This window comes from Macadamia integrifolia, unplaced genomic scaffold, assembly GCF_013358625.1.
Source record: "Macadamia integrifolia cultivar HAES 741 unplaced genomic scaffold, SCU_Mint_v3 scaffold2141, whole genome shotgun sequence".
Lineage (NCBI taxonomy): Eukaryota > Viridiplantae > Streptophyta > Magnoliopsida > Proteales > Proteaceae > Macadamia > Macadamia integrifolia.
This window is the reverse complement of record NW_024868536.1, coordinates 1,706-26,085: the sequence shown is the minus strand read 5'-3', so window position 1 is coordinate 26,085 and position 24,380 is coordinate 1,706. Positions and strand designations below refer to the sequence as shown.

Here is a 24,380-nt window from a genome sequence, read left to right as displayed (position 1 = left end):
TGGGATATCATTCAAGAGGGTAAAGGTACTTCTGGACTTTGAAGTGGGATTAGTTGGAGTTGGGCCTCTCCGGGGGATGACATGACAGATCTATCTCTGGAACAGTAAGACAGAGGGAAAGCGTTACTTTTCAAAAAATTTCTCTACATACCACCCAAACAAGAGTAGTTTTAATTTGGCCAGAGTTTCATCTCTAAACAAGGGGTGGTTTTCAAGTTGGCCGGAGTTCATCCTCTGCATTGGGGCTTTGGCTGGCATAGCCTGTAGCACCAAGCACCCTACAGGTGGCTAATGCAATGGTTTCCCCATCTGGTGGACTGTCTGAAATTAATGGTTTTGTGCTTCAGATGGCAGAAATCTATCAATGAACCACTTAAGTAGATCAAGGAGGATTCTGTTCTTGAAAATAGTGTCTTTGCAAGTTGCCTTGCACCTGGAGCTTGGACATAGAAGTACCTTCCAAAATGAAACATCTCGATGCACTTAGTAATACCAGTCTTTGTTCTATGGTGTAAGTTTATTTTGAAAATGAGCCACTTGATGCCCTTGAGAATTTCTTTTGTTGTCCTTGTAAGTTAAGGTGGCTTTGCATCTCTTGTTGCTTTTCCTTTGGGCTATGTTTGGTTGCAAGGGGAATTAAAGGGAAGGGAAGTGAGATTTTCATACTTAAAAAAGAAATATATGTAATCATTACCCCATGTGACTATATCATTACTTCAAATCATTCCATATTTGGTTATAAAATTTCACTTTACTTTACATCCAATACCCTTTACTATAATATGTAAAATAAAAATTACATGTAAAATGTATCATTACCAAATATGGTTAAAAAATCAACTAGTTTATATAATCACATTGAATCACATGGGGAAATGATTATAAACATTCCTTTTAAGTATGAAAATTTCACTTCCCTTCCCCTTAAATTCCCCTTGAAAGCAAACGGAGCCTTGTGGACTTCTTGTTGTTCAATAATTGAAGTCCTATCATTCTGATCTGGTGCATTTACATTAGCTCTTCAATAACAACTTTAATGGTTTGGAAGTTCCGTATACAATTTTTTTTTCCCCACAGAAGTTTTAGGCTTGTATGAGATAGTGGAACTGTGAAAGCAATTTATTTATTTTTCATGCTGAGAACGTGCTTTACTTTGACCTTTGTCATGGATATGTTTTTGGCGATGACTGCTTACTTTCTTTTGCTTTCTGCTGAAGGTCCTAATGGTAGTGGAAAAAGTTCTCTTTTCCGTGTTCTTGGAGGTCTTTGGCCACTAGTATCTGGCTACATTGTGAAACCTGGTATTGGTTCTGATCTCAATAAGGAAATTTTCTATGTTCCCCAAAGACCTTACACAGCTGTAGGGACACTTCGCGACCAGTTGATTTATCCTCTTACAGCTGAAGAGATTGAACCACTTACGCGTAGTGCAATGGTTGAACTATTGAAAAATGTAAAATATTTTCTCTGTCAATTTGGAGTATTGTTTCATTATGTATACAGAAATTAGTATCAAACTATCATTAGACCTGCTTTAATATGTTTTCCTAAGTATGTCTTTTTAACGTTTGCCAGGTTGATCTTGAGTACCTATTGGATCGTTATCCACCAGAAAAGGAAATAAACTGGGGTGATGAACTTTCTCTTGGAGAACAACAAAGGTTGGGGATGGCCAGACTGTTCTACCATAAACCTAAGTTTGCTATTCTTGACGAGTGTACCAGTGCTGTGACTACTGATATGGAGGAAAGATTCTGTGCCAAAGTTCGAGCAATGGGGACATCATGTATTACTATATCACATCGTCCTGCCCTTGTTGCGTTTCATGAAATGGTTTTATCACTGGATGGGGAAGGAGGCTGGACTGTTTGTCACAAGAGGTTGTGTCCATGAGTCATTTCAGCTTAGTTCTGTTTATATGTTTCTTGTAAGCTTTGTATATCTTAATGTCATGCTTTCCTGAAAACTACAGGGAGGATTCTCCTCTGCCTATTGAAGCTGAATTGGAGGAAACGAAGTCCATCGAGACAGACCGCCAGAGTGATGCAATGACGGTTCAACGAGCTTTCGCTACCATTGGAAAGGTCTGAAAATTCACATTGTTTTTCCTATAGTAGTGTGTTTTTATTTGACTAAAGGTTCTAGGTTAGTAGGTCACGTCATGAAATTTGTGGATTCTCTTTTCTGCCAGGACACTGCATTCTCAAATTCCAAGGCACAGTCATATGTCGCAGAGGTGATTGCAATGTCTCCTACTGTGGATCAGAAAGAGTCATTATCTGTTGTTCCACAATTGCAAACAACTTCAAGGGCATTGCCACTAAGGGTAGCAGCCATGTTTAAAGTACTGGTAAGTAACTTTAATTCAAGAACCTGGCTTACCTTTAAAGTTATTTACTTGTTTACTATTTAAGGTTCAAAGGAGATTATTCATTTATTATGGTTAGGTTGAAAATTAAGCGAATGTCTGTTGGGACTGTGTTTGTTTACCCTTTTAACTTTGTTGTCCTTTTAGGTACCCACACTGCTTGATAAGCAGGGAGCACAACTGTTTGCCGTAGCTTTACTTGTCATGTCAAGGACATGGATCTCAGATCGCATTGCATCTTTGAATGGTAAATGCAGTAATGTGTTTTTTTTTGTCAGGGGGGAAGATTAAGGGATCTCCCTGTTATGTAACCATGGTGGCTTTTTCAGGGACTAGTGTGAAGTTTGTTTTGGAGCAGGATAAAGCAGCTTTTATTCGTTTAACTGGGATTAGTGTTCTTCAGAGTGCTGCATCCTCTTTTGTAGCACCTTCTTTGAGGTAATTATTTTAAGTCACGAGAAGATAATCTTAAACTGTTTATTTCAGAAGTTTGTTTATTTTTGAAGTTTAATGGAAAATTTCAAGTAAAGTTGATCTTAGGAAAAAAGATACTCTGAATTATCAAATTATTTTTCAAGGCTTTTGATTGTTTGTGCCTATTGTTTACATGTCTTGTATTTTATTATAAAGACTATTTGTATTTTCCAAACTATACTTTTTGTTATTTCTGCAGATATTTGACAGCGAGACTGGCCCTTGGATGGAGAATCCGTTTGACTCAGCATTTGCTCAAAAACTACTTGAGAAAGAACACATTTTACAAGGTAATGCAATGGTTCCAATTGTCTTAGTTATGAAACTGTAATCTTTGAAATAAAGTAGTTGCCATTAAAAAAAGGATGAAAAAGGATCTATTGATAATACAACTGATTATGTGTTATAGTTGTGTTTTAAAAGAGAAAAGAAAGGAGAGAAAATGAAAAGTGGGGTTAAGTGATTTTTGCAGTAAATGGATATCAACCATGAAGGCATTTCTACGTAAATCGTTCGATTCTTATGATTGAGAGGAAAGCAATCTGCACTGAGGAGAACAATCTTCACTATTAAACATAGTTTTTAAGGCTTTGGTAAGGCGACGCCTTAGCAGCACCTTGACGCTGATGCGGTCTAGAGATGGTAAGGCAGTGCTCCGCCTTATGTGAAGTGGCGCCTTATGGGTTTTTTTTTTTTTTTAAACACATTTTAAAATGACTTGATGAAGATTTCAAATATAGATTTTTTATTGGTAGGTGTATGGTTTTGTTAACACTTGAGATGTATGGGATCAGCTTTACTCCATCAAAAATAACCAAAACAAACAAAACAAAAACACGATTCACAAATAGGGTTTAGATTTTGTCAAGGGTTTTAAGAAAGGGCTTTGAGAAGGAATCAAGGAACAAGGAAGAGCCATTGATCCAGGCCACCATTTTGCTCCGGCAGCGGTGAGCTTCATTCTTCTTTGACGGGAGTAGAAATATAGTGGATGACCTTAGGACTTAGGCACTCATTTTGGCAACATAGAGGTAAGTATAATAAATACTTGTATTTTTTATGTTTTCTTTTCTTTATATTTATAATTTTGTTTCATAATTATGTATATATATTATATGTTAATATGTTATGATGAGTAATGGTTGATGAAGATGAACTTAGTTTATTCACTTTATTGATTTGTTTTCATTGGTATGAATATGAACCTTTAATATTTATTTAACATATGAGTAATAGGATTCAACTAAGATTTGAGCCAAATAGATTGGTTTTATAAAAAAATTACACAGGAATGTTTTAGTCGATAAGGCGACGCTTTATGCCCGCCTTATCGCTAAGGCGCTCTAAAAGACCCTTATACGCCTCCGTCGCCTTACCGCCTTAAAAACTATGCTATTAAAAGACTACTCCAAATGGGGGAAAAAAAATCAAAGAAATCACTCCAGATAATGAATTTTGTGTTGAAGCAATTCTGAGAAGAATTATTTTGGAGAATAAGAATTCACTGAAAAGAACTCTAGATAAATATCCTTAAATGTGTCCTAAGACTTGACTCACATTGAGTTCAAAACTTCAATTCCAACTAAATAGAAGTATAAAACTTGTAAAATCAGGCTTTTCAATAAATAGTAATATTTGAACTCTCTTGTAAACGGTGATATCAGGTTTACAGAAATTATTTATCCTAAAAAAAGAAAAAAAAACCAAAATTGTAATTTCTAAAAATACTAAATGAACATCATACCATAAAAAAGACCAGAATATTTTAATATAAATCCGTAGACTGGGTCACTGGGATACATTAAATGACCCTTGTTTTAACATGATAAAATATATACATCTTCATTGTTTTGACATGAAAACCATGCAAAAAAAAAAAAAAAAACTGATAATCAATCCTTTGTTCGCTGCTTCCATTATTTTCTGCATGACCAATACATGGGTACATGTGTCACCTAACATGGCACAAATTGTCTGGCAAGGAAGTCCTAAAATCTTGATGCCTAGGATATGCCAATTTCTTTGTATAACAATTACATTTCTCCTACAGGAAAGTGCATGATTATTATTATATTTTTGAAATAATAAATTTTTTTATTGGACTCTCTCTCTCTCTCTCTCTCTCTCTCTCTCTCACACACACACACACACACACACACACACACCCACACCCACACCCACAGGCGAGAGGAGTAGTTCCCCCCCCCCCCCCCAACTCTTTAGAAGAAATGAATGAATAGTCTACCAATATTGACATGTTTTCCATGTCATATAGACATGCCAAATATGCCACACTGGGGGTCATAGTTGTTATGGTGTCTAGGCAACCCAAGGTGTTGGAGGGGGCTTAGATGCAAGGAATCCACCTAGGGGACCAAGGTGCCAGCCTAGACGACTCCTTGACAGCTATGCTGGGGTTGATGCTGGGTTGCCAACTCAGCCTGTTGATATGCATTATCCATTGTGATGCATTTTTCTTTTTTGGTGTCTGTGTGTATGTGGAACTTATTGCAATATAAAATTGTGCAAAGTCCCCCCTGGATTGCCTGTCTTGAGAAGTTTCTCATGACCCATGTGGTAATTCCATTTGTGCTCATATCATGTGGAGCAGTTGTCCACATTATCATCTATCAGGATGGTAAGTTTCAGCGGAACCAAATTTCCCTTGTGGAGATGGAAAGCTTAAAAATGGTTGATTATTATTATTAATTTTTTATAAAAAAGAAAAATTGTTGGAAATTTCAACTTTCGTACTTTTGTTCAAGTTCAACTATTGAGATACAAGGAAAACTAAATGTCAATATAATGTGGGCCATGTGGATGCAGTTGACATCCCTAGTTGGCATATGCTAATCCATTGGATTTACAATTCATCCAACTGTTGGTCCCCAAGACCCTGCCCTCCATGTGGCCCAAAAGTGGTTACTGACTTACTGTTATGAGATCCTTCTCTTGATAAGCTGTGAGGTGTTTTTCCCATGTACTTTTGGGAAAGAGAAGTAACTTTCCATTTTTCTTCTAGTTCCATGGTGAAGATGATCTTTTAAGATTTGATGTGTAAGATGCTTCTGGTTTTTCTTCTAATATAATCAGAAGAGACTGAGCATCCTTTTATTTTTCCTGTGTAAGCTCCTGTTGTTCTTTCTTTTTGTATGGTCTCTTTTTTATTTGCAAGTATAGATGTACGCCTTTAACTTTAAGGAAAAAATTAATGAGCTAAATGATTATAGGTTTGCACAATCTTCCAAGACTCGGTTGTATAAGGCGGTTGAACTGGTTGACCTGCCATGTCTCATGTCTTGCTTCTGACCAAACTCATTCACTTGGTCAATAATCCATGTGACCCGGACATTTCTTCTTCAGTAAAACATTAGTGCCTTAAAAATATATCCAATTTGACTTGTCTGACCCAGCCAAATGAACATGTGACCCACCACCACTAACCTAGACGGGTCAATGGGCTTAGCGGGTTTTAGAACATTGGGTTTACATGTTAAATAACTTTAGCAATTATATATAATAGGGCACTCTGGTTTCCTGTAAAGCCCTCATAGAGAGGGCTTGAGTTACTGGTCTAATATCTGCCACATGGCAGATCAGGTGGGGGCCCAAGTCTTGTCTCTTACACTTGTCATGTTTCATTCCTATCAGAGCTGGCTACATGGCAAGGTTAAGCATTTAGAATGCGTTAAAAATTTTAGCTATTGAAAAGTGGTTGGGAAAAAAGGGGTTAGTTAAAATACAAGAGAATATGCCAATACATGATGGCTATATGATTCGATTTGGCTGAAAGTTCTTATATGTGACCAATCTAGACCACGAGGTATCTATGCTATGGTTAATTGGTCAGGGAAAAAAATTGTGTGGACCACATAGAAAGCCATTCAGATGTAGGCTGTGCAAAGATCCTTTGGTCTATGTGAAAGTGAAGACAAATTGATTGATGCCATTAAAAATACCAGCGGAAGTGAAGACTCCGTTCTAAATGATATAGATAAAAGCAATCATCGTTGGAGTGATAATGACTGTTCTAGTTGCAGTAATGTTGATCATTTTTTTGATGTCAGGGATATTAGGAGTAAATGGGAGAATAAATACATACATAGATTGTCAAGACCCTGATGTACACTCGAAACCCATATGATAGGAATGACTGAACTCAACCTATAACAAATAGGAGTATCCTTGTTGTTTATGTTGCTTTGCATGATGTATGCGGCAGCCCTCCGTGTTTGCACTCTGTGCATTAAATTTAATGGTGTTCCATGGACATATTCGATTTATACTTTCTCCCTGTTTCATATTCACTATTCTTGAACAGCCGCTGATGGTGAAACATGTCATGTACATTTCTCTTTGTAGGTATTCAACAATTCAGCCAAAGATATCGATGCAGATCAGAGGATAACGCATGATGTGGAAAAGCTGACAACTGACTTGTCAGGACTGGTCACCGGGATGGTTAAGCCATCTGTGGACATTCTCTGGTGAGTCCTTGTTGCATTTGTACATTTCAGCTGATAAATTCAGCTCAGGTTTGATTACAAGGATGTCACTCATTAACATGTGCTGTTCAGTTGTTTGTTCTGCCCCTTTCTCTTTTTCCACTAGTCATTGCAAGTAGTGCCAAAACTGTGCAGGTTCACTTGGAGAATGAAGCTGTTAACTGGCCAAAGGGGAGTTGCAATATTGTATGCTTATATGTTACTGGGTCTTGGTTTTCTAAGGAGTGTTACACCTGACTTTGGTGATCTAACTAGCCAACAACAACAACTGGAGGGAACCTTCAGGTTATTTGGTGCATTCACTAAATAGTGTCTCAAAACATTGGGTTGTTCTTAAATTGATTTTTCTTATTTAATAGTACCGCAGACTAACTTTGGTTGCATGATTCATATATTAGGTTCATGCATGAAAGACTCCGTACACATGCTGAATCAGTTGCCTTCTTTGGGGGTGGTGCCAGAGAAAAAGCTGTAAGCTATTTGTGGTTATTCGTTACCTTCAAGTCCATATTAATGTCAAATAGTTATAGCATCAGATATAATCAATTTTCTCGTGCTTCCTGACACTGCGTAGTGATACTTGGGTATGTCATGTCTTTCCACCCGTATCAATTTCTAATAACCAAATGTATACCAATGTTGATTTGGAGATCTGCAGTTTCCCTAGCATTTCATTTTAATAGGCATTCTCTCTGCTTTCCTTAATGTATTCCAGCTCTTGGATGTGGCATTTGCAGTTTTGTTTATTGCGTAGTTTCCCAGGCACCTTGGACACCTTGGTTGCCTCGTTGGTGTTGCCATGGGTCCAGGCCCCCTCCAATTCCTTGGGTCTCGCGGACACCGTGACAATGATTTATTTGATCCAGAATGTTATAGGAATGGGGAAACACTATTTTGAGGTTCACTGATGACGTCCCTTCGATAATTGTATGCGAGATCTCATATACCATACTTATGGTATCATGGTTCCTTGTCCACAAAGTTGATATTCTACATGGGAAAGGGATTTCCATTCGGTTGTCTAGTTCAAGGCTTTTAAAATATTTCTAATGAGTTGAGGCACATGTTAAAAATGTTGGCTAATCCCGAACTTAGAAAAATCTAGCAAAAGATTGGTACAGACAGGATTTCAGGATTAGAGAAATATAAGCCCAAAATAGGTGAAAGTTTGTAACTCACTACAAAATAGAGTAGAAGTTTTGAACTCAGGTCAAGTGGTCTATTTTAATAGAACAGACCTACAGAACTTAATTATATTCTAACAATAGAATATGGAATTATAGAGAAGTTCTAGTGCTACTTGGAAAACTAATAGCAGAACTATAATAACAATATTAACCGGTATTTTTAAGAATCAGAACCAGAATTTCAGGGAGCAAGATTAGCAACTAGTATGTGAAATTTGTAGTTCATGTGATGGTGTTTCTACATGAGTGTGTGCCACGTCCAAGACCTTGTGTGTACAGGACTACACTGAATGTGGGGTGTTGACATTCATTGTTGTTGACTTCGACTGCTCAAGATTTTGGAATAAGCAGTTGTGACAATATTATGCTTCAAACCAATTTTTTGCATGTATCCTAAGTATATTTAGGCATTTCTTAAGCATTTTGTGCACATCTTTAGCGTATCTTGCATTTTACCATCTCTCTAAGACTTTCTGTTAAAACCACCCTCCTGATACGCTGACCAATACCATTACTCAACGCCTTGTCTGGAACTATGTCCTGTGTTGACTGAGTTGGGATAACACTGACACGGGCTAGTTAATGAAATATCTTATGCAGATTAAGTTTCTGTGAAGCCATTTTTTTAATGTGTGCAATTTGGAATAGTTTATGATATAGATCTTCCAATGAATGAATTGGCATTCCTCATGTACCACAAATCATGGATTGTGTTTGATTTCAACTTTTTCTGTTGGGTGTCATGTCCCTGTAGTAGGCTTCATCCATTTTGTGGGTTCTTTCTTCTCTCTCTGTCAATGGATATATATAGACCACAAATTAGGGATTGTGATTGATTTCAAGTTTTCTTTCGGGTGTCATGTTCTTGTTCGTAGGCTTCATCCATTTTGTGGGGGGTTCTTTTTTTTGGTTTCCCTTTTCAATATTTATATCGGCTGTTTTCTAATTCTCTCATAACTCATTTCATTCCATAGATGATTGATTCAAGATTCACAATGCTGCTTGGTCACTCTAAAATTCTGTTAAAGAAGAAATGGTTGTATGGTATACTGGATGATTTTGTCACCAAGCAACTACCGCACAATGTGACTTGGGGGTTGAGTTTGTTATATGCTTTGGAGCACAAGGGTGATCGAGCATTGACTTCCACTCAAGGTAATATGGATATTAAAATTTTAATGAGTTGCTGTTGTAATTGTTGTATCTTCCTTTTACCTTTCTGCGACTTATTCAGGTGAACTAGCACATGCTTTGCGTTTCCTTGCATCTGTTGTATCACAAAGCTTCCTAGCTTTTGGTGACATTCTTGAATTGCATAGAAAATTTCTTGAACTTTCTGGTGGCGTCAATCGGATTTTTGAGATGGATGAGCTGCTTGATGCTGCCCAAAATGGTATGTCTATTACTCGTTTTCTCTGAGAAATTTCCTTTAAAGCTACAACTTAGGGCTTTTATTTTGGAAATTTATTTCTCAAACTCATTTGATGAGTCTTTTTTTTTTTTTTTTTTTTTTTCTTCCTTTCAGCGTTTTCTTTTTTCTTCTCCACTTTTTTACTTCCTCAGCTGTATCAGAGAACGAAACTGTGCATAATATTTTTGGGGTAAGAGGGGGGGGGGTGTGGAGGGAGAAAAAAACTAAAATCCAAAGTGAGAAATGAAATCATTCCAGAGCCCTTATCCCACTGGACTGATAACCAGTCATCTTCGACTGCCAAGAAGAAATTTGCTCAAAACTTCTATTACCAAGATGACGAAAGATGGCAAATCAATCCCTGTTTCTATTTTCTAAGACTTGAGGAGTTCCTGAGAAATCCTTTGTTACCCACTGGCAATTACAGAAAATGAGATTTTTTTATTTTAATTTTTTTTTAAATCGTTCAAACTCTTATTCAAAAAAAAAAAAAAATACAGAAAATGAGCCATTGGTACACATGACTGCATCCTTCTAATCAATTTCTCCTGAGCCCATTATTATTAAATTTTCCGGAAAAAACAACCATCATTTGATTATAAGCTTTCTCCATGTCAATCTCCTTTTTTTTTTATTATTTAAGTATATTTGTATTAAAGAAAGGAATGGTCAAGAGTGTGACTTTTTCCATGTCCTTTTGTTATTAGATCTGGATTAACTTTTCTTATTCTTCCTGAAAATTTAGAGAGACAGATGGGCATCATTTAATTTGCTAGTGAACAATATCCTATCCAAAGTCTGCACATTTTTTTTTATCATGTAACATTTAGTTAAAATTGGTATTGATTGTTTAGAGTTAGTTCCAAGAAGGGTGATAAAAGACATCAATTCACTTATGAGTTTGTTGTGATGTGAATAAATAACCATTTGCTACAATCTCAAACCTAATGACTGGTAGAAATTTTCATTTCCTTCAGGAAGGATGTCCGTTAAAGGTGGGCAGAATTTTTTATTTGGTATGGATTATGGGTGAATTTATTGATCTGGAACTTGTGGATGGATCTGGTTCTTATCTGTGAAGGCATAATGGAGAACCATTGTTTTATAAATTATAACCTTACCTACTTGGCTTCAAACAAGAAAAACCTGGGACTCTGGCTCCCATTGAAGAGTTGGCACTAGGGATTAAGACCTCATTAAAAATCAGACTAAGTGGTGAACCAAGCCGAGTTAACTTGACTTGTAGACCAGTTTAAAATATCTATGACCTCATAGCATCTGTCTGTCCTGATTGACATAGAACCTGCCCAATTTTCGTGCTTGTCATCGAGTCCAATTAAACAACTATGGTGAAATTCTAAACATGTTCTTTATAGAAGTATCTCAAAATTTTCTAGTTCTTTTATTTTTCATGCAGAATTTTGATGTCAATGTCCTACTTTAGCCATGACAAAGGCTGTCTACGATAGTCTCTTCGCTTGCTCTATTTCTTTTTCTTGCAACATTTTTCTTGTAGGTGTTTCTAGGCAAGTGGCATGGAATTTGGAAGGAGAAAATAGGATTTTTAAGGATAAAGTTGTTTCCTTGTGTGCAATACCAAGCAAAGTTCAATTATTTCCCTATTCTTTTGGTATTTCATGGCTCAAAAATATGGCAACAGTGACTGACTAGTTCTACAATACTTGAATTACAGCTGGTTTGCACTGGAATCTGTGTTACTGTGTATTCTTTCCTAGATAGCCTTTAGTTTGTTAAGCTGCTTGTTTGATATCCCTTTCCTTCTCCCTACCCCTTTCTTTCTCTCTCTTGAAGAATGCTAGCTTGGTAATGTCTTGTTACTAGGGTGAGGGTTCTCTCATTGTTTGGCACAATGCTTCTTCACTTTAGAAAAGGTTACAATAAAGGGGAAAGCTGGTGGTGGTGGTGAATTGAATTCATTATCATTCTTCTAGGTTTCTAATTGTATGATTTTCAAATTTGATCATACTAAGTCTCGGCATTACCAATGTTGATATTGTTCTTCTTTCCTCATTTAATATTTTTATTTTGCTTCAATTCCTTTTGTGTATATTATGGCATTTTCCTCAATATGACCCATCAAACGCTTGCGCACGTCACTTGATGATGCAGAGGATCATTTGCATGATACTCCAATATCACTTGAGAGTAGTGATGTTCCAGCTGAAGATATTATTTCGTTCTCAGAGGTGGATATTATCGCTCCATCACAGAAGTTGTTGGCTAAGAAATTGACATGTGACATAGTTCCAGGGAGAAGCTTGCTTGTCACTGGTAAGTGTAGAATTATAGTCTCTTTCATGCAGTTAAGGCATACTGTTTACCTATGTTTCACTATGTCTTGTTGGAATTTTCAAGGTCCCAACGGGAGCGGGAAAAGTTCCATTTTCAGAGTTCTTCGAGGTTTATGGCCCATTCCAAGTGGGAGATTGATGAAGCCATTAGGAAGCATCAAAGAAAGGTCAATCCCAAGGTGTGGTCTGTTCTATATTCCTCAAAAACCATATACATGCTTAGGAACCTTGAGGGACCAAATTGTCTACCCTTTCTCCCGTGAAGAAGCGAAGGTCATTGCAGTTAAAATGTTTGGGCAAGGTAAAATTTCCTTCAAGGCATTAAATTTTTCTTGTATGCTTGCCATTGCCTCCCTCCTGTTAAGTAGTCACTTTTCTAGCCAGTAGATATGCCCACTGCCAACTGACAAAATACCAGTTATTCAATGAAGTATGTGTCTTTTCATTGACAAGAAAAAATATAAGTTGAGAAGAACAGTTAACTCTACTTATTTCTGTGTGTAAGACTTAAATATCTTCAACTATTGGGAGTTTGCATAATCTTGCAATAAAAACCTTGCTGTTCAGGGAAAATATCATAGATCATGTGCTGAAGGGACATTGTTGCGTGACTCTGTTGGAAAAGTACATCCCAAAGTATTTGTTGTGCAGTAAAATATCTTATTGACTCCTTTCTTGAAATAAAGTACTGCCAGTACTTGACCGGAGAGTTTGCTGGAACACCCTAGGAGGGCCATTTGAATCTTTAACAAAAAAAACAAAAAAACAAAAAAAAAATTTATTTCTGCTTTACTGTGGAAAAGTTCAACTGGTCTTGGTATTTTCAGTCACCCAAAACATAGGAAAGATATTTTTATTAGGGAATGTGTTCTCTGCCTGGCAGCAGGCCCCTGCATCCAGACATGGTGTGAAATGATCACTGTGCCCCTGCTGGTTGATACCCACCTGTGGACACTCATTGGCCGGGGTGCTGGCACAGGGACCACGCTCCCTGACAGTTCATTTCCCTTTTTATTATTATTATTATGATGATGAAAATTTTCCTGGGTTGATACCCCACCATTTTGAGCCATATTTAAGGCTGATTTTGGCTAACTGATCATTGGATGGGTTGATAACCTGTGTATTAGCTGTGTGTCGAATTTGGGTCCTTAGCAAGTAAATAGCCACCTTGTATTCAGCTTTTACTTGATTTTCGATGGTTAACTAAAACTGCTTTTGTTGAGTTTTGAAGGAGTTTTAAAACCTTTGTATATCTATGTGGGAATGTCAGATTTGGCTGAAACCACACTGATGGATGATCACATGACAACACACTACCGAATTTTTGTGCCAGATATTTGGGCTGTTAAGAATAGCTTCTCTTGACAGACTAAAGGATTTACCCAGGAAAAAAAAAGACCGTCTAAAGGAAACTTTTGCCCTATCATGACCATGATTATGATGATGATGATGATTATCCTCCAAATAGCTGCTGTGCAAAACCATGTGTATTTTCTTACTCGTTAACTCTTTATGGAACATTATGCAACTTAGGTGAAAAGACTGAGGATGCTGGATATTTACTGGATACACGTTTGAGATCAATTCTTGAAAATGTTCGACTGATTTACCTTCTGGAAAGGGAAGGAGGTTGGGATACTTCTGCGAACTGGGAAGATGTTCTCTCTCTTGGGGAGCAGCAAAGACTTGGCATGGTTAGCTTAATTTATTTCATTATTTTACACATTTTGTACAAGAATATATATATATATATCTTGAATATTTTTTGTTTTAGTTTTCATTTGTGACTTCGAATAGAGTTGATTGGAGAGCAATGATCCATGTAGCTGACCCCATTTTGTTAGGATAATATTATATTTCTGATTTTAGTTTATTTCCAACTGGTGATATGATATGGTTTGTGTACCAGGCCCGCCTGTTTTTTCACAACCCTAAATTTGGCGTTCTTGATGAGTGCACCAAGTAAGTGACAACTTTTACATGTGTTCGAATTTTTCCTTTTTGGTAATTTTGACATAAATGCATGCTATGCACGTCATAATCTTATATCTTCTGACAGTGCTACAAGCGTTGATGTTGAAGAGCACTTGTATAAGCTGGCACAGGAGATGGGCATCACTGTTGTTACCACCTCGCAAGTATGTTCTGAATTTATTCAGTATCCAAAAGTTAATTTTCGGTTACCTGATGTTAATGAGTAACCTTTACCCCAAAAAAAAAAAAAGACGACATTCATTAACTTTTTGACATTTTGTGTGTATGATTTCAGCGACCCGCTCTGATACCATATCACTCCACGGAATTGCGATTGGTTGATGGTGAGGGTACATGGGAGCTACGTTCAATTAAACATTAGCTTGATTTTTCTGCTTTGCAAAAACTAGCTCCTTCATACGTTAGGCTCTGTTGCCTGCGGCCCAAGTAGGGGTTGCCTTCTGCATTGTGGACTTATTGATCAAGCATCAAGAGCAAGGAACTTTAGTAATCAGTGCATCAAGTATATGCCATTGGGGGGTGGGGGGGGCAAAGGCAGAGAAGTCTGAGAACAACATTCAATGAGATGCTGCGAGGAACGAAACAGGTACATGATTCCATGGAGGATGTGGCATATTAATATGCCAGTAATTGTAAAATAAACCAATAATTCATGTACAGGCATGTACCGGTTTATCGTTGAAACTGGGATGTATGATTTCGTTAGTCATCCCACAAATAAATTGGAAAAGGCTGCAGCCAATCAGGCTCATAGGCCGTGACTGATTTGTGTTAAATTACTAATGTAAAAACATCAAGATGAAGGTATATATCATTCTTTCCAAAAAAAAAAATTCTATCAATAAACATCTTCCCTTCTGTTTCATTAAATTAGGATCCTTCCCAAGGATCCAGTGTTTGATCTTATTTTTATGTCCCAAATTTTAGTGGCATGGTAAATGTTTGTAATAGGGATAATGTCTAAACTATTGACAATCTTTTGTAAATTTGCTCTGGCCATTTGTGTAGTTCTATATTATTGGTGTAGAATGTTGACCTGGTATAAATCTAGCTTCTTTCCTGGCCATTCACCCCTTTTATGGTACTAAAGCATTGAAGCCTTTCACAAAAAACTTTGGCTGGGTTGATTATGCTGGAGCTCCTGTAAAGCCTTATTTTTGTCGAATGTCCATGCTTTCCATTACAATCATCTTCAGTTATATAGTTTCATCAGTAGAGATTCATGGATTTACTTTGTTTTAGCTGTGAGAGAACGTCTTCATTGCCTCCATGGTCAAAGAAGTAGAAGGATCAAGTAGTTGCTGGATGGAGTCTTTTCTGGGAACTTCAAGGGTGTAATGGATTACCAATGAATATGGCTATGATATATTTTTCTGAAATTTGCAGTCTATTGTTGGCAAAACAGTAGATTTGCATATATTTACCTGTATCTACTGGGCTAGGAGGTAGGCATTTTATAACCTTCATGGTATAGGTAGGGATGCCAAACTTCAGCCCAAACCGGTTCAACCATTTGAAACCGAAACAGTTTAGCTTTGATTGAACTGAACTCGTATCAGACCAGCTTCAGTCTGGAGTCTGGACTATTATGAAACCCATCGATACAGAAACCGTCTGGACCAACCAAAATGTACTGCTCGAAATCAAAACCAAAATGATAGAAAACTGACCGAACCAATTAGAAACAGAAGTATAGAGAAAAAAAAATCAATAAAAAAGTATTTATAAGTATATGAACTGATGCGGAAAAATTTGACCGGACTATCTCTCCTGCAGTTCCTGGTGCTTTGGTCAACCTGCACAGAAGAGATGACAAGGAGAGACGGGCTGACCCGACAGGGGACTCTCCGATGCCTAAGTTTGACCTTTCCACAATAGATGTTCAAGAGAGCTTTTACAGTATGGGAAGTGAGTAATCGATCATTTGTGATGGAGGCTTACCTTGGTATTTATAGGCTGCTCATAGAGGGCAAGTGGGAGACGATTGTGAAGAGTCCCGCTTAGGCGTGAAGTCCTCAAGGAGAGTGGCTTTGTGATTCTGGGAATATTCTTGGAACATTCCCCTCTTAACTAGGAGAGATCAACCGTGTGACGTCATGATGACGTGTAGTGGATAGAGTCATGACCTTCGGAATAGACTACGTTCCTTGAATGTAGGGGTGGAAGAAAACACGTTTCTGGAATCCTTGTTGTTGACGCCACCTCGGCCAAATGGAGGCCGAGGTAACAGCACGGCCCAATGGAAGCCGAGGCAATAGTGCAACGTGATGGATGCCGAGGTGGAACACGGCATGATGGAGGCCGAAGTGGAGCACGACTTGATGGATGTCAAGGCAATAGCACGACATGATTGAGGCCGAGGTGGAGCATGATAGTACGGCCTGATGGATGCCGAGGCAGTAGCACGGCATGTTGGAGGCCGAGGCAATAGCAGACAGTACGGCCTGATGGATGCCGAGGCAGTAGCACGGCATGTTGGAGGCCGAGGCAATAGCATGGCATGATTGAGGCTGAGGTGGAGCACGACCTGATGGATGCCGAGGCAATAGCACGGCATGATTGAGGCCGAGGCAATAGCACGGCATGATGGAGACCGAGGCGGAGCACGGCATGATTGATGCCGAGGCAGTAGCACGGCAAGATTGAGGCTGAGGTGGAGCACGGCCTGATGGAGACCGAGGTAACAGTACGGCCTGATGGATGTCGAGACAGTAGCACGGCATGTTGGAGGCCGAGGCAGTAACACGGCTTGATGGATGCCGAGGTAGAGCACGGTCTGATGGATGCCGAGGCAGTAGCATGGCATGATTGAGGCCGAGGCATCAGCATGGCCTGATGGAGGCCAAGGTGACAACACGACCTGATGGATGCCGAGGTAATAGCACGGCATGATTGAGACCGAGGTAGTAGCACGGCATAATGGAGACCGAGGAGACAGCACGGCCTGATGGATGCCGAGGCAGTAGCACGGCATGACTGAGGCCGAGATAGTAGCACGGCCTGATAGAGGCCGAGGTGGAGCACGGCCTGATGGAGACCGAGGTGACAGCACGGCCTGATGGATGCCGAGGTAGTAGCACGACATGATTGATGCCGAGGCAGTAGCACGGCATGACTGATGCCGAGGCAGTAGCACAGCATGACTAATGCCAAGGCAGTAGCACGGCATGATGGAGGCCGAGATGCAGCACGGCCTGATGGAGACCGAGGTGACAGCACGATCTGATAAATGCCGAGGCAGTAGCACGGCATGATTGAGGCTAAGGTGGAGCACGGCCTGATTGATGCCGAGGCAGTAGCACGACAAGATTGAGGCAGAGGCAGCAGCATGACCTGATTGAGGTCGAGGTGGAGCACGGCCTGATGGAGATCGAGGTGACAGTATGGCCTGATGGATGCCAAGGCAATAGCACGGCATGTTGGAGGCCGAGGCAGTAACACGGCCTGATTGATGCCGAGGTGGAGCACGGCATGATTGATGCCGAGGCAATAGCACAACATGATACGGCCTAATAAATGCTGAGGCAGTAGCACGGCATTATTGAGGCCGAGGTGGAGCACGGCCTGATTGATGCCGAGGTAGTTGTAATATCCCGCTTCTTAAACCCGGTCTGATTTCGTGGTTGAATGTTGTAATATCCCGCTTCTTAAACCCGGTCTGATTTCGTGGAGCACGGCCTGATTGATGCCGAGGTAGTTGTAATATCCCGCTTCTTAAACCCGGTCTGATTTCGTGGTTGAACCGGTTTAACCATGCAGGAACCGAGCCAGAGGATATTAGAGTGGGTTCCTTATGGGCTATGATGGCACGGGTGACCTTAAACACCGGCTGGCCCGACAAGTCCGAGCCAGTGCCAGAAGAGACGGGAGTGCCCAAACCGTGTACGTGCACCTACCATAAGGCTATGTACGGGTAAAACAGGTATTATATCTGTATTTTAAGATATATACGTAGGCTACAATGTATGCTTGGGGTGGGGTTTGAGCCGAGGTCCGAGCCCGGTCAATATCCCAAGTTTTGACTCTCGGATGGGTATGTCAGGTGGGTACACCCACCCACCTGAGTGACCCATCCATCACTATTCACTTAAGTAGGAATAGTATATAAAGCTTTATGACTTTTCTTTCCATTTATTACCCCCGTACGTTTGGTGAGAAAAGTAAAGAGGAGAGAGAAAAAGAAAGGGAAGAAGAAAGGAAGGATTCAGCGGCGCCGAAGCTCGATCTTGCCATTCCGGTGCCGGAAGAGTAATCTTCAACGCGAGATCTACAGTTGGAGGTAAGAAAAGCTGGGTTTTATGAACATTAACCATACCCACGCTTTAAACCCTTGATTCGAGTATGATTTCTTAAGATCTTGTAAACACACTTTGAAATGATGATTCTAAGGTTTAATAGATGATTTATGTGTTGATCTTGAAGGATTTGAAGAGATATTGACAAGGTAGAAGGAGCATTGTGAGTTGGAAGTGATTTGGAGGGTTTGAAGTCATTCTTGAGCAAAGAAGGTAAGATGGTTCCCCTCACTTAAATCTAAGTTAGATCTAAGGAAGAACCATCCTATAGGACTTTAAAGGTGTGAGGAATGGGTTGAGAAAAGCCCCATTTGGGTCCCCAAGGAATGGAGGAAGTTGAGAAGAAACTGGGGTTTTTCCGCCAAAACCGGCGGGTAGGACCGGTGGGTAGACAACCCGCCTGAGTCACCCACCTGAGAGGACCAGGGGGGTTCTGGCCAAACCGGCGGGTCGGACCGGCGGGTCCATACCTGCCGGTCCAAAACCGGCGGGTATGACCGGTGGGTAGACAACCCACCTGAGTGACCCACCCGAGTGGCCAGAATGTGATTCTTAGGTCCGATTGAGCCCAAATCGGACGTGGGACCTTCTTTCGACGTTCTAAACACGATTTTGACGTCGGATTTCATTAATTTTGATTCTAAATTGGTGAAGTACTAACCCCGCTCAATTTTGTTAGGTTCACCAAAGCCTTCCCGATTCGCTCCGGATCTCACCCGTACCGAGCGGGACTCCTTATACGCTACAAGTAAGTGGAGAGAGAGGACGTTTGGCCTATTTCAAGGCATTTGTTTGGCATTCATATAACTATATCTAATTTAGTCATGTCATCATGAATATACTATATAGATTAGTCATTTCACACATTGATGTGCATTTATGCTATGTTTACTTTTCAAATGCAAATTGAATGAGATGTTATATGTTGAATGTGTACATCATGTTGCATAATGCCTTGATAGACTAGATGCCGTGGTCGGCTTGGAAACGAATGCATTGGTGGCCCGTGGTATGGGACACGGTGGCACTATGCAGTCGTACTGTATATAGGAGCATGTGGTATTAGGATTCTCACCATCCCGTGCTACGACCCTTCCCAACAGGGGTTAAGGTGTTGGGTTGCCATTTGGGGGGAAGCAGGGGTCGCGGTTGTCGGACACTGTGGCGGTTAGGCATTACGCCCGGCGAGTCATGTAGGACAGTCGGCAACCCCGGTGGTATTTCAAGAGGGCCAATCGTACTGCTTTTAAATTGCTGGAGTCAGCACTGTCATTTAATTTATTTACATTTCTGTTGAGAGCCGGTGGACGGCATTGTCTTTATTTTTCCGAGTACTCACGGTGGGCTTTCTCCAACAGCCCTATGGGCGTATCGCGGGAGGGAGTTCGCGGCTCGTACCCGGAGTATACGCGCACTGTGGTTGTAGTAGCACTAAAACCAAAGACTTAGTAATGTTGATTAGGTGTGTGTGATTTAAAATGATTTGCATGGCATGTAGTGCATATGATGTGTTGTGATGTGTGGACTGTTGTGTGTGGTCCACCTCTCTACTTACTGAGCTAGTGAGCTCATTCCACGTGTACACCCCTTTTTAGATGATTTTGCAGGTCATGCATCTGAGGAGCAGGGGGTGGGTCCCACCGTCGAGTTTCCTGAGGAGGACTGGTGGACCCCTGAGGAGTTTGAGCACGGCGTAGACTGCGCGTGTGAGAGCTGTGTTGCGGGGCAGCGGTTCTGAGGCCGAGCTGAGCTCCAGCCTTGATACCGATGCCGGGCTGTGTACTCTGATGTTTTGATAATTTCCTGTATATAATTGATATTCAAACTTTATTCTTTTTGTGTATATATATCATGCCTTCGGGCCCAAATGTATATAATTATGGTATCGCCATTTGGGTATCAGGTATATGGGAATTATTACAGGTAAAACTTAGTCTTCCGCTGATTTGATGAGTTGATGTTAGTGTGGGTATGCTGTGGTGGAATACAGTGTCTGATGATCCTGGCAGGTTTGGGTTAACCGGTGTTAACTCGGTCACCGCTCCGGTTCAGGGTGAACGGGGTGTGACAAACGGTGGTATCAGAGCGTGATGCTCTGCTCCACTTACAGCATACCATTAGAATCCCGTAGACTCTATAATAGGAAAATGGGGATTGGGTAAAGATAAAAGCTTTAAAGATTAAAAGTCAAAGAATGGAAGTATAAAAAAATTGAGTTATATTATAAGTGGCATTCATGGCATGCGTGAGTGTAGATAAAGGGTAATTAGGTGGGTACTATAACCTATAAAGTACTAGTTCGACGAAATTTCGGCAGCATAACGGCGTAAAGTGGGATTTCCAAAAATTTTACACAAAACCTGATAAACAACAGATAATAATATAACAAAGAGCACAGATAGAAAAGTCACATCACCACAAAACCACACAGGTATTCCACATATGAAAACATTATCATAGTCCATTATCCAAAGATATTTTATTCCATAAATGAAATTCAAGTACATTGCAATTACAAGGAATGAGCTAAATAAATACACAATGTCTACAGAAAGAGAGAAAATGGATGAACAGCTAGTGTGGGCAAGCCTAAGCCTCACTGGGCGTCGTCATCGTCGTCGATGATCACCACGTTCGCTGGAGGCCTGGAGTTAACATCGAAGCAGTGATCGTAATAATCGAACCTCACATTCACCACCTGTACCTCCCTCCTAAGCCGGCCATAATCTGCTGAGATGGCGGTGGCCCTGGTGTCCAAGTACTGACCCAGCCTACGGAAGGAATCCTCCAAGGTGGTCTGCCTGGAGGCAATCTCGTCCAGCCGCCTCAGTATCTGGACCTGGCCATCCTGCAATGCCCGCATGGAGGCTGTCCTATCCTCATAGTCGTAGTCACCACTCCCAGGTGGTGGGGCTCCATATGGTGGGGCTGCAGCTCCGGAAGAACTAGGACCCGGACCTCTCGACTCCTGAGGCGCCTCCTCAGGAATGCCACCACCCATCGGCTCCTCCTCCTCGTCCTGAGGAACGTAGTCCTGGTCCTCCTCACTGGACTCCTCCTCCATGAGGACATCCTCTACAGGGGCAGCCCTCCTACCCCTACCTCTCCGAGCTCCCGATCTGGGAGGTGAATCCATGAGGGTATGGAGACCCATCTTCAAGAGGTTGCTTCGATCGAACCTATCAGCCGGAGTCTTCCCCTCCTCTCCGCTCAGGTCCACCCCGAAGAACTCGAAGATCCTAGTGAGGATCCTGCCGTATGGGAATCCTCCGTCCTCTGGGTGGGAAGCATGGTGCTCCATCGCTCTGAGGATGATATAGGGAAGGCACAGGTGCTCCCTGCCTCCCTCTGCTGCCGTAAAAATACAGAATGCTATGAAAGCTGTCATGAAACCTACCTGGTTCCGATGACCTCCTCTGGGGAGCAGGTTGAACTGGATCAACCGGGCGAAGAGACGGACCTCAGGGAAGAAAGATGTCTCGGACTCCGGGCGACTGCTGCTGCCGCAGATGGTCTCGTATATGAAGTCCGGTGTCTCCATGCTCATGAACGGTCCCTGAGGTCTACTCCTGGGGGGACTGTAGTATCTGTGTCCCGCCGCCGAAATACCCAGTATGCTGGCCAAGGTGCCTACCGTCAGCTGGATATCCACTCCCCTCACCAGGCTTCTGACAGTGAGTTCCCCGTACTGATACGACACCTCAAGGTTACAATAAAACCGACGGACGAGCTGATCGTAGCACGGTCGGTCCACCTGAAGAATAGTGTCCCAACCCAATGCTGAGAACCTCTCCTGAAGCTGGGCCTTGTGGAAGTCCTCGACTACCACGGTCTTTTCCATCAACACTGGCCCCTTCAGGAAGATAGGCCATTTGGCTGCGGCCTCGGCACTAGTGAAGTGCTCCTCATCGTAGTCTGAAGGGTCAGACTGAGCAGGTGCAGGTCTCCCTGTGCGATGAGCTGAAGTGCTGGTCTCCGCACTTTTCCGCTTAGAAGCGGTGGTCTTGCGTCGAACACCAGAGGAAGAGGGTCCTCTGCCGGTGCGTGAAGACATCCTGACAATAAGTAAAGAAGGTTGGGTTAGTACAGTAAGAAAAGACAGCAGCATTAAAGACGGGGAAATTCAAAACCCAATTTCTGCAAAACGGGAACGGCAACGATCTAGGAAGGATAGAAAACTTATAACATGAAATATGGTGATGGCAACGCATGGAAACGTGCTAAAACAGTAAAATGACAGCAAAGGACAGCAAAAGCAATAGGCATGAATGAAATGGGGAAATTCAAGTCCCTTGTGCAAATTGGAATAGAATGGAGTGAAAGCTTGAAACCCTAGGTCTAGAATGAAATGCCATAGTAATGGGATGATGGAATTTCAAGAATATGCCCCAAATGGACTATGGAATTCCATGAGTACAAGTATGGATGAAAATCAAGGAAAACCAATGCCAAAATAGGGATTTTCATGAAAATGCATGAGGGTTTCAAGCATAATGGATGATTCAATGAAATCTAACTCATGTCTAGCGTAAAACAAGCGGAATGCATTACAAAGGAGTCGTCAATTTGAACAAAACAGTAAGGATTGAAGAAACCCCAAATTTGGGAACCTAGGGCATCAATTTGGGTTTTTCTCCAAATAAAGTGGGATGATTCCTATAAACTACAAATGAGCACAATGGAATCATCACAAACACATGATAATACTTTTCTATGGTGGAAAATAGAGAAAGAAAGCCTAGAAAGTAAATCCAAATCAAGCATCTCACCCAATTTGAAATTCTGGAAAAAGGAGAAGAAGAAGAACTTACTTGGATGAAGACGAGTTGACTCTTCACTAAAGCACCGTGTGGATGAGCGGAATCGTGAGTTGGAGCGCCGAGTAGACTCCCAAAATCGTCCAAGAGGAAAAGGAAGAAAGAGAGGGGAGAGAGTGAAGGATAGGCGATGCAGGGCCTTTCTGGCCCTGTTCTCGTTTTATCGGGCATGACCGGCGGGTTCAGACCGGCGGGTCCCTACCCGCCGGTGACACCCGTCGGTTTGGGGTGCTGGGACCGGCGGGTCCCTACCTGCCGGTTCATCCCACCGGTTAGGGCAGAGGAAAAAAAAAAAAAAAAAAAAAAAAAAAAATTTTCTTTCCTCTTTGCCTTTTCCCTTCTCTTCTCCTATTGTGAATTTATTGGTTTTATGGTGGAAATTAGTCCTCTGATTAATATGCTATGGTCAAGTGGGACCATTAGCATGTATGTTGTGGACTTTGCCGGTATCTTGGGATTGAGCTATGATTTATTACAGGCTATCATACACTACAACACCTCATATAATGGCATATGATTGTGTGCCTAAATCAGTTTATGGTGTTTAATCAATATGGTGTGTGATATGTTCCAGGTACAAGGATACGATGGTACGTACTAGATCCGGTAGTAATGCCCGAGGTACCTCGCGGGGTCCTCGTCGGGTCGGTCGACCACGAAATTCCGGAGGGGCCCGTTCTGTGGGGCATACCTCACCTCCACTACCTGCAGAGACCCATGGTCAGGGTGGGGCACATGGGGACCCACCTATGACTGCACTCCCGGACCCACCACCGGTCATTACACCGGGAGATGTTGCTACAATAATTCAGCAGTCCCAACAAGCTTTCCAGCAACAAATGCTTCAACAACAGCAAGCATTTATGACTGCCATCCAGCAACAGTTGGAATTTTCTCAACCGGGTCAACCTCCCCGGGTGCCCACTCCGCAGGACCCACCTGTAGGGTCGGGAACGGGACCACCAGTGGGTACACCTCCAATCCCACCATTCGGTATTCCTCAGCATGGGATG

General features: G+C 41.3%; 1 protein-coding gene across 1 annotated transcript in view; it reads left to right on the top strand.

Annotated features, from left to right (window-relative positions):
* LOC122065887 (ABC transporter D family member 1) overlaps positions 1–15,297 on the top strand; it is a 38,551-nt gene extending 23,254 nt beyond the window's left edge. The window contains exons 10-27 of the mRNA XM_042629710.1: positions 1,218–1,453; positions 1,576–1,880; positions 1,973–2,084; positions 2,192–2,350; positions 2,516–2,615; positions 2,698–2,806; positions 3,042–3,132; positions 7,205–7,329; positions 7,483–7,632; positions 7,746–7,818; positions 9,509–9,689; positions 9,769–9,927; positions 12,076–12,237; positions 12,322–12,558; positions 13,794–13,954; positions 14,170–14,222; positions 14,320–14,398; positions 14,530–15,297. Coding sequence (XP_042485644.1) covers positions 1,218–1,453; positions 1,576–1,880; positions 1,973–2,084; positions 2,192–2,350; positions 2,516–2,615; positions 2,698–2,806; positions 3,042–3,132; positions 7,205–7,329; positions 7,483–7,632; positions 7,746–7,818; positions 9,509–9,689; positions 9,769–9,927; positions 12,076–12,237; positions 12,322–12,558; positions 13,794–13,954; positions 14,170–14,222; positions 14,320–14,398; positions 14,530–14,616 — 2,579 coding nt within the window. The 3' untranslated portion in view covers positions 14,617–15,297. The remainder of the gene's footprint in view (positions 1–1,217; positions 1,454–1,575; positions 1,881–1,972; positions 2,085–2,191; positions 2,351–2,515; positions 2,616–2,697; positions 2,807–3,041; positions 3,133–7,204; positions 7,330–7,482; positions 7,633–7,745; positions 7,819–9,508; positions 9,690–9,768; positions 9,928–12,075; positions 12,238–12,321; positions 12,559–13,793; positions 13,955–14,169; positions 14,223–14,319; positions 14,399–14,529) is intronic.
* Positions 15,298–24,380: the final 9,083 nt, after the last annotated feature.